Genomic DNA, 10,450 nt, shown 5'->3' with positions numbered 1-10,450 from the left:
AGTATGACGAGACCCACCCGATGGCTCAGAAGGCCCATCGGAAAACACGCGCCCCTGGCGCTTGTAAATCGATTGCAAAACGTCAATCGCGTCACGCATCTCAATAGAGATGCGAGCCCGTCCCCAGGGCGAAGAAAGAGAATAGACATCCCCTTTTACCCTCTTCGAGTTGTCTACACAACACGGACAGGGATCACCCCAAGTGAGGTATGGAAGCCCAGCCCCACGTGACAGCCGATGCAATTTATAGTTTGCACTGGTTGGAGTTAGTTTCTCAACTTTAACGCGATTCACGTTAAGTTTTTGAAGCCAGGCTTCGCGTCCAATGTCTTTGACATTGCGAATGAACGCGCTCCAAGCTTGCATAAGCGAGACTTTATCTCGCTTATTATTGCCACTAAACCATCGATGCTTAAGAAGAGCATCGAGATAGAAATCTTTCTCAGCACGAAAGTTCTTCGCGCTGGGATCTAGGCCATGTAGCTTTGTCGCAATAAATAACAGATACTTATTGTGAGGAGTTGTTTCTCCAGACAAGCTATTGATAAGCCGTTCTGGCAAAAGCCTCGGCTTCATTTCAGGGGCGAAATGAGACATTTTACTGTCTTCACTCCCTTGAGTGGTACCCACTGACGCAGGGGTACCACAAGAACTTTTCTTACGGTGGCTTAAGCCATCGTCATCACCTTGCACAGAAACACGTGCAGGTGACCGTATGGGAGATCGAACGTGCGATGAGGGGTCATCCTCATCGCCGGATCCAAATAGACTATTTACTCGTGTATCAGAATGAGCCCTCTCATTCGAAGGCATATAGTCAGCCGCCTGATGTCTATCAGGCGACTGTTTTATTCTCCCCGAGTCGGCCATTTCATCCGACTCGCATTCGTAGTCGACCGCCAAAGGGGTCGCATGTACGTGGTGAATCACGACGTGCACTCGCAACATCAAGTGTTGTGCGAGTGGAAGACACTACGGCTATCGTCACCCCGCATGAGTTGATTCTTCATGCGATGGAATTTAAAATGATGGATCTGACCAATCAACATCGCTTAAAAAATTAAGGGGTCACATGACGACCACTCCATCCAATCACACTCAGAGTGATTGTCGTTAAGGGAGGGGTGATGTTACGGGGTGTATCGTTGAATAAAATTAACACGTAAAGGTTGTTAATTAATATATTATCTAAAAGGTAGATAATATTTGGAGGATATTACTTTATATAGTAATATTTAGAATTCTTATCCATAAATAGGTACAGACCACTTTTACCTATTTATTCCGCAGACTAATCAGCTCTAGGAGTAATCAAAGGGAGAGTTACCGATAAGATAGAAATAAGTATTCATTTACATGTTTAATATTAAATTATAATTAAGTTAGCATTTACAAAGATAGAACAAGAGACACTTAATTATATTTTTAATACAGTTGTCATGTTACCCTCTCAAGCTAATTACTTTAAGAGAAGTCTTCCTCTGCACGTACAGTGTACGTCAATTAACGTAGGGCACCACTCGCAACTGAAGCAGTGCGAAGTAGACTTGTCCTGAAACAGTACAAGTCAGAATGCCCCGTTACACTCAGTGTCGAAGTGTCGGTTGCACTCTCGTCTTTCTGCTTCTCTAGCGCTTTTTTTCAAAATGTCACGCTGCGAAACTTTAGATTCACCCTGTGGCTCATTAATCGATATGCCTTGTGCTTTTCGAGTAGCCGAAGGATACACACCACAGTCCATTCGTTCAGCCTTCTTCGTGTTGCCTAGGCTACATGCGCATCGCATTTGAAGTCAATGACACGCATATATCGGATGCGCGGCTTCTGTTTAATTTCAAGCCGGAAAAGTGTTGAGATTGGATTGGAAACACTGAAAGTACACTACGGTAATGGACGCCAACAGCGAGCGCATCTTTTGCACATAATCTTGCAGAGATCGCTTCACCTGCCGCGCTCCAAAGCAGCGCACCCGAAGCCACACTTCGTTGTTCTGCGGCTGGTACATGGCATAAATTTTTGTCTTAAATACCACTTATGAATGGAACGCTTTAACGTCCGCCATAAGCGCCGAGTAAGCCCACTCTGAGGCCTTACCGCGCAAGTGCGACATGGCGTACGACACCATCCGGCTTTCGTCCTCGATGAGCTGCGCGACACCGCATTGCTCCACGGCTGATAGCTAGTGGACAATCGTGTGCGCTGCAGTTCCATCGAACTTGGGCGGGTCCATCCGAATGGATCTCGGCTGAAGCGGCCGGGCAGAGAGGATCTCAACAGTCCTGTTGAGAGCCTCGCTCCGAGCCTGCTCACGCCTCAACTCATTCTGAGTCTGAGTGACGGACTCCGCCGCAGCATGGCTCTGTGCCTCGGACGCGGCTCTCCGCTGTCTTAGCACGAATGCCTTAAACTGCTCCAACTGAGCAACATGTTGCTCAGGAGGACTACCCAGGAGCCTGACCAGGGCTTGTTCACCAAGTCCCTGCGCCATAAGCCCTGCCACCTCCCGATGATGTTCGGAGAGGTGGGGAAAATGAGCCCAATCAATATTGAGGCTCATCCTCACGTACACACGCAGAGATGCTACCAAGTGTACGCGGGCACGTCTTAATGCGGCCACGCTTTACTTAAACAGGCATCGTAGCACAGGGTGGAAGCGGTTAGACCGTCTTCTCTTGCGTGCAGTGAGGTAGTCGTGGTGAACGCCTTTAGCGACCTCACCCAACGCACCAAGTACTCAAGTATAGCGTCGTTATGGGAGCGGTAATCAAGCTCCTCGTGCGCACTTACCAAGTAGGTAGTATTTCCAGACTGATTTATATTTAATCGTATTAAATATAACTAAGCTTGCTTCACTGATGTGAACGCATCATCTTAATCTTTTAATCAAACCCATTCAGCGTTCTTTTAAGGAGGTCAGATAATGGTTTAGTTTCCTCAGCATAGTTCTTGCTATATTTATGCAAGTAATTTGCGAGCCCTAGTAATTGGCGCGAATCCTTCACATGCCGTGAGAATGGTCATTCCTTTACTGATTTTACCTTGTCTGGGTTTGCGCGTACACCATATGTACCTACGATGCAGCCCAGCACAGGTATTTCGGGGACCCCTATGACGCTTTTTTGCGAGTTGATGTACAATTGGGCGTCCTTTAAAGACTGCAATACAGCGTCTTAATAAGGCTTGTGCGACTCTATTGTGCTCAGCCCGTCCTTAACCCTTCTATGCACAAATACATCGTCAAGGTAATGGGGCGCGTGGACACGGTGCTGGCGCAATACGTGAGCCACCACTCGGTTGAATGTCGCTGGTGCTTTTTAAACCTTGGGGCATCACAAGCCATTCCCGAAGCATACCGCTTGGGGGGCTTACAGCTGTTTCGGCTACATCGTACTCGCTCATGAGTACCTGAAAGTAGCAATCTCTTAAAATTACGCGGAAAAGATAGTTGACTTTCCCATGGAATTAAAAAGGATATCTTTCCGCGGAATTGGCGTTTGAGCCGGTATGGTCGCCGTGTTCAGGTTATTATAACAATAAAACCACGCGCCATCCATCTGTGGCTTTACGCACACAAAAGGTCGGGCTGCAGTGAGGTGATTTGCTCTCACGCACATGTCCCGCCTTGGCTCGCTTGACGGCCATTGCTGGTCACACAATACTTGGTGCCAGGTTCGAGGTCTATTTCGTGCCCGATGCTCCTATCTGCTGGAAGGCGGTTCGGCACTTCTTCTGAAAACACATCGCGATGCTTTCACAGAACCTCAAAGATCGGACTGTCTCTCAAGGCATCCAACCTTGAGCAGTTAATCGTTTCTTTTTGCCCGTTTTTAGGACGCGCTCGTCCATTGTGGACGATGAGCAACAGTCCACCAAGTTCTTCGTGGAAATGGTGTGACTATTTCGTGGATCTTTCCTTTAATTCGGCACGGAACAGACCCAACGACATCTACTGTAAATTTACTATCTCCTCGATAGATTCTAAGACTTGCCGGAGCACCTTAATTGGGAATGCCTCCGCAATTATGTATTTGACGGCCTCGAACACCTCATTGGAAGGATCATCCTCTTTAATTGGAAATAATCCAAAGGTCACTCGTTTAGACGTGCCTTTGATCGTCCTAATCTGCCGGGTGCTCGTTCTTCGAGTCACCACGATATTTGACTGGGAAGCGGGTGCCGTTGCTCTCCTGGCTAACGCACCCCTTCCAACCGCACCAGACTCCAAAAACTGTGCCAGTTCATGCGACGCATGACTTCCTGTCAGCTCGCCGTATACTGCAACATAGTTTTGGCTCTGTGTAGGAGGATATTTGGACGCATGACTACTTGTCATCACCCTTTTTACTACCCTAGTCTCTACGAGCTGGGTAGGAATTGGTGACGTTTGACATCCCGTCAACGCACCCTCGACTGTTCGACACGACATCAGTTGCATACGCTTCTCGCAGGAGCACATCCTGTCCGAAGTCCTGCAAAGAGTTCGCAACTGTGCGTGTACGCCAGTCTATCTATGGTTGGTACTTTGCCAACCATGGCATGCCTAGGATGAGGTCATACGGACTCTCCATACCTAGCACTGTAAAATTCTTTTAAAAGAGAAGTCACTAAAACTGAAGGCGAGTTCTACCTGAACTTCCTCAAACTTAACGAGCGCGCCGTTCGCTAAACGAACGGTCGCCTCTTCTCGCTTGCCATCCTGGCAAAGCGACTCAATCATCGCAGGTCTCTTTCTTAGAGCCGCGAGTTTCATTTTTTTTTGTAATGCACCCGAATCCACTAGGAGGGTCATCACCTGGTCATAGCCTCTTGCATGAGCGCTATCGACCAGCAGGGATAAGGTCTAAAATTTCGAGACCTCAGGGACTATGCTACCCATTTTTTCTACAGCTCTGAACTTAGGGGTAGCTTCAGAGTCCGCGTCGGTAGGGCATCCCGCTTCTACTGCGCTTCTGCACCTCCCGACCCCTCAGTGGTCCATGCAGAACTCATCCGTCTCCCACGATGGTTCTTGCCATCGCCCCTTTGGGTAAGGAGTCCTCTTGCTGCGCGTCTTCGCCCCAGCAGGGACCCTAGCATAGCAGCGAGCCATCATATGGCCGCGCTTGCCGCATTTAAAACAGACGACGCCTGCATTGCCCTACTCCATGGGAGTGGCATCTGACCTCTCGGCCGACGGCTTATACCAAGCTGTCGCCGAGGCACTGTTGTGGAATTGCTTTTCAACCAAGGCAATTTAATTTGCCTTCCATCGTAGACGGCACCTTTCAAAAAAGGGCCTGTCGCGATGGGCCATACCGTAGTCCGTTTGTAAACGAGGGTACCTTAATGTGCCCCTTAATCGGACCTATGGTAATGGACGCCAACAGCGAGCCCCTCTCTTGCACATAATCGTGCAGAGATCGCTTCGCCTGTCACGCTCCAAAGAAGCACGCTTGAAGCAACACTTCGTTGTTCGGCGGCTGGTACATGGCGCGAATCTTTATCTTAAAGATCACCCATGTAGGGAAGGCTTGAGTTCAGGCAATGCAGCTTCCATGGCTTCCTGATCTGTGGAGCAACTTTCACCATAAATTCGGATGCAATGAAGTTCGTTTCACTGCTGGAATCTCTAAAGCCATCCATTGGAAAACTTATCAGCATCCTTAGCCAACCCTAGGCGGTCAGCGAAGCACTAAGCGTTAACCTTGATAATCTCCCCCGTGAAGATAACGTTTTTCGCCTAACTAAAGCACCCAAGTTGCCAGGGCTTCTACGAGTTGAGGATGGTGTGCGACACGTGGGCGCTTGCAGCGTGGTCAGTCTGTGTCATGACTTCCAGCTCCTTGCGCTTCTTTAAGATGCCACTGATACCAGCCTACGTAAAGGTCTTACTGAATTGGGCTGTAGCCCAAGATGCTAAGGCACTCTGGCTCATTTGTGGGCACTGTGATTTGTGACTGCAGACTTGAAGTCTTTGCGCATTGGTGAGGCGCGTATGTGGAAGCAGGAGGGGTAAAACCGTATAGGACAGTCAGTAAAGTGAGGTTCAGTAAGTTTATTTTTTCCTCACGTAACTTATAACCTTAGATTACTTATGCTTTCACCCTCCACAGTGGCTATAAGTTATCCGAGGGACACCTGTACTATGTAAAGTAATATCTCCTAAATATTATCTAATTTTTTAATAATATACAATTGACAACCTTTAATGTGTTAATTTAATGTAACGATACACCCCGTTGCACCAATGCCAAAAGCAACAAAAGTTTATTAAAACAAGATGCCACTTAAAGACTTTTTCAAGCTGAAAGTTTACTAATCAAGTATACCAGAGTGGTCGTCAAGAAGGCCAATGTGGCAAGCGCATTTTGCGCCATCAATGCCAAAATTATTGTGCACAGGCATAATTCCTACCTATAAAGCTTAGTGGAATCCTTAATACACCCTTCTAAAGGCGATATGGAGCTTGTCTTTGTTGATATATCGCAAGTTGTTCGCATTCTCTAGCATTTTACTGTACATTCAGACGAACCTAACCCGCCTCAAATATAGTGACGTTAATCTGCAAGTCATCTAGCCTAACCCTACATAAATTGAATGCTAGCAGAAGCAGATGACTTCTCCTCGCTTTCAATACGATGGAGAGTACACTTAAATTGCAATAATATAGAAACGCAGTCTGTTTGTAGCCTTGTTCCGTCCAGCTTTTTGCGAGGCGCTCTTTGTAACCGTACAGCTACAGCTCAAATTGATCGATCAAGTCAAACTATTATCATTGCTCCTCTAGCGATCAAAATTTCTGCATTGTGCCATTGTCCAGCAATGTTCATTCGAACATCAACACCTCAATCCAGCGCTTACATCACGAGTGTGTAACACTTATCCAGTATGTAATCTTCCGTAGGTGTTGTTTGATTGAATAATACAGCCACAACGCTTGGACCAATATTCGACAAACGCACGACAATTTTCCGCTTGTGTGCAACCAGGTTCGTAGAGACTGTCCATCGTGACAACAGACGTGAAAAATGGTTTCCTGCGTTTTTACATTGTGTGTTTGACAGACGTAACAAATTGACATAAAGAGCGTTAGCTAATAATACATCTGTTTATCTTGAACTTTCCCAATATCGAAATGTTCCGGCGAATGTAAAAGATAGACAAAATTGTTTAGCATGTAGGAAAAGAATGGTCTATTTTTTAGTTGCTGGAGGCAATATATTTCCATGAGGTTTTTTAATGCCACGCTGTCTAATTTGCAGTAATTATGATGACTTCGCAGTGCTCTGTATGATTCCTGCTGGTAAGCTCTTGCTCGGCGACATTGACTTGTGAAACTATGAGCGGTCGTCGTTGTTTGTGGCGTATGGATTGGACGAGACTTAGGAAGCAGCCCCAGCTTTACGCAATGGACGCCTCCGCCGAAGGATGTACGGACTTCAGTCGTGGAAACATAAAACACACAAATTCCGCTACAGAGACGTACAGACGAGTGATTAACTTACAATCTGCTGCTTTGCATCGTGGCATTTTCAATTGTGCCGCCAACGCCGCAAAGACAACTCCCGCGTAGTTCCTGATGATGTTGTCCCAAGTATCACCGCTTGCGGTTGCTTTGGCCTTGTCAATTCTATCGCTTCTTGCCTCGAATGTTGGAGCTCACCAGACTATGATGGTTCCAAAGCCCGCATACGTATCAGACGACAAAGAGACTCGCCACAACCCGGTCGCTTTTCTTGAAAACCAAAACTTTTCGACTCAACTGGACTTTCAAGATTACATGAAGAAAAACAAATACTCTTCACTTCGTGATTTTATGGACAATGCCAAGTACACCCCGGCCAAAGGGGCAGACTTTAGTTGCGGGTTTACGAAATCCGACGCCCCGCCGGAGCCCATTCCGAAGAGTTGTTCCGTCCGGAGCAGCGGATACACGCACGATGGTCCGTGCGCACTGTACCTTGATGACGTCAAGATCTACGAAAAAGCTAATTGTCACACCGATATTCCCGGGAAGGAAATTCAAGTCGACTACTCTTCTTGCAAGGGCACGTGTATGCTGCGCTGGTACTGGCTGGGCATCCGCACGTTAAAAAACATCGTCTCCTGGCAGGTGTACAAGATTTGCGTTCCTCTCAAGAGGGACCCAAAGGATGAAATTTGTGGTGCTGGCGATGGAACTGGACAAAGGTGATGGTTTGGGAGAAAAGGATCGGGACAGAGGTGATAAAAGCTGACCCCTTAGACAAGGAAAAAGATGCAAAGAAGAAGGAATGAGAGGAAGATGGTGAAGATAAGGATGCAGACAAGAAGTTGCGCCAGTAAGCTAAATGTAGGTGGTGTATTTTTTATCTTTAGTAGTTGTAGAAAAGCTGACTGCGACCGAAGCTGCTAGCTAAATTTTGCTTAAAAAGTTTTTGTATCGAACAATGATCTTGCTTTCGAGACTAAGTATCGTGCTCTCTTAGAGCATAAAGAAGAGTCCGGCGTAGATAAACCAATTCATTATTAAAAGCATTAGGATTCACTATCAATCTTTAACATCTGTCTCATAGTGTACTAAGCACAAAACGCCGGTCACAATACCTCCTTTCGCATAAAATTTGTGCAAATTGCTCCTGCAATAGGTGTACCTCTTATGGAAAAGGTAATGTTTTAAACATCAAATGTAGCCTAAACGTCGTAAATTAATTCAAATATTCGAAAAAAGTCAGATAAAAGGACTCTTTTGTACTTAACTAATTCACATGGAGCCGCCTCCGAAGCGCTCACGCAGTTCGCAACACATCCACTCAGGCTCTCAGAAAACAAAGTGGCAGTCCTCTTCATCATGCACTACCACTGCTCGCGGTAACGTGCTGCATATGACGGCAAAGACGTTGTCCAAAAAGAGCCATCAGCTCGTGCCGGATCGTCCGGTAGCGGTCTCCCAGCAGACAATGGTAGAAATCGACCGGTTTCAGCAGAGCTGTGAGCTATGGCAAAAGCGTTTGATTGCACTTCAAAACAAGTTGGAAGAAAAGGTCGAGAAAGTGGAGTTTAATCAGGTGGACGTCTCTCTTCGAGACATTGTGAAAAGTGTGGAGACAGAGTCGCTTCAGTACGAATTAAAGGAGACGCAAGAGCAATTGCAGTGGGTCACGTGGATGCATCACAATGCCGCCTTGTGCATTAAAGAGTATTCGACTCAACGACAGAGTCTCGAGGACTTTGAAGCCGTGGAGAAGCAATTACTATACGATCGAATTGTAGAGCTCGAGACCCAATTGGCACACCCACAAGCGCTTGAGGGAAAAAAAGAATCGATTTCAATTTCGTCACGAGCTAACCAAGAGGAGATGGTGCAGTCAATGTCGACTGGAAAGGGAGAGACGTACGTGGAGGGCCCAATAGCATTCCAAGAGGCACGGGATACTCTCGATGTCACAAGCTTGGCTCACGACAGTAAAAGAGAAGAGAATGCAGCATCAATACAGTGCAATGAAGAATGGAGGCTGGAGACTCGACAACTTTGTGACAAGCTCGAGACAAGTGAACGACAGAGACGACAGCAAAGCATGGAGTTCGAAGCGGAGAGAAAAGATTTGTACGAACAAATCCAAAAGGCGGAGGCGACGAATGCAAATCTGACTGTCGTAGTAAAGACTTTCAATCAAGAACGGGAGAAGTACAAGCATCAGAAAGACGAACTCAAGATTTTGTATACCAAGTTTAGTTTGGCAATGGATTCCGTGTCCGAGAAGACGATGCGACTTGAGGAGCTCGAAGAGGAGCTTCAACATGCGCTCGAAAGCTCACGTCGGGTTGAAACAGACAAGAAGAAGCTTGAGATGCAGGTTGTTGAGCTTCAAGAGATGACGAATCGTCAGCTCGGTGAACAGAAGCAGATGTGTGAGGAGCTCACGAGTTTGAAAAGGCAGTATGAAGAGGTGCAAGCGCAGCTTTTGCATCAAAATGAAGTCGCGAGCAAATTCGAGACTGAAGTGGCGAACCTTAAGATACGAAATGAAACGTTGGAAAAGGAGCACGCACAGCGTCCGCACCAAAGTGTTGGCGAGCCATCGAATGAAAATGATTACTCTCCTTTCGGAAGGGATCGAGTGTTAGTAAAACAAGTGGCGGAGAAAGAAGCCCTTCAGATGTTCCTCCTTCGGTATTATTCGGTCGCAGAAGAAAAATGCAGCCTCTTGCGTGAAAAAGTTCGTGAACTGGAAGCAAGAAACGCGCCGGTTTAAGACTGGGACGTTGAATGAACGTGTAGGATTGCTTTGTGTGCTGTCGAACAGCTTCCGCTTATTACGCGTCTGCATCATTTGACGTGTGTATACTTTGATTGTATAAGAAGCATTAAAATTGAATATATTAAGTAAAAACACAATGGGTGCCACCCCAAACAACCTTTACAAAAATTAGCACAAAGAAACTAGTCGAACCTATTTACCATGTTGCAGGTGCTCATGTTGTCTTGAAG

General features: G+C 46.6%; 2 protein-coding genes across 2 annotated transcripts; both read left to right on the top strand.

Annotated features, from left to right (window-relative positions):
• Positions 1-7,561: 7,561 nt before the first annotated feature.
• On the top strand, positions 7,562-8,173 carry CCR75_009400 (uncharacterized protein; the record flags this gene model as incomplete). Its single annotated transcript, XM_067967440.1, has 1 exon — positions 7,562-8,173. The coding sequence occupies one exon, from the start codon at positions 7,562-7,564 to the stop codon at positions 8,171-8,173; it is 612 nt and encodes a 203-aa protein (XP_067816798.1).
• A 553-nt stretch (positions 8,174-8,726) lies between these two features.
• On the top strand, positions 8,727-10,214 carry CCR75_009401 (uncharacterized protein; the record flags this gene model as incomplete). Its single annotated transcript, XM_067967441.1, has 1 exon — positions 8,727-10,214. One exon carries the CDS (start codon positions 8,727-8,729, stop codon positions 10,212-10,214), a length of 1,488 nt encoding a protein of 495 aa, XP_067816799.1.
• Positions 10,215-10,450: the final 236 nt, after the last annotated feature.

This window comes from Bremia lactucae, linkage group LG14 (assembly GCF_004359215.1).
Source record: "Bremia lactucae strain SF5 linkage group LG14, whole genome shotgun sequence".
Classification (NCBI taxonomy): domain Eukaryota; phylum Oomycota; class Peronosporomycetes; order Peronosporales; family Peronosporaceae; genus Bremia; species Bremia lactucae.
Note: the sequence above shows the minus strand (reverse complement) of the source record. Positions and strands in the feature narration are given on the sequence as shown.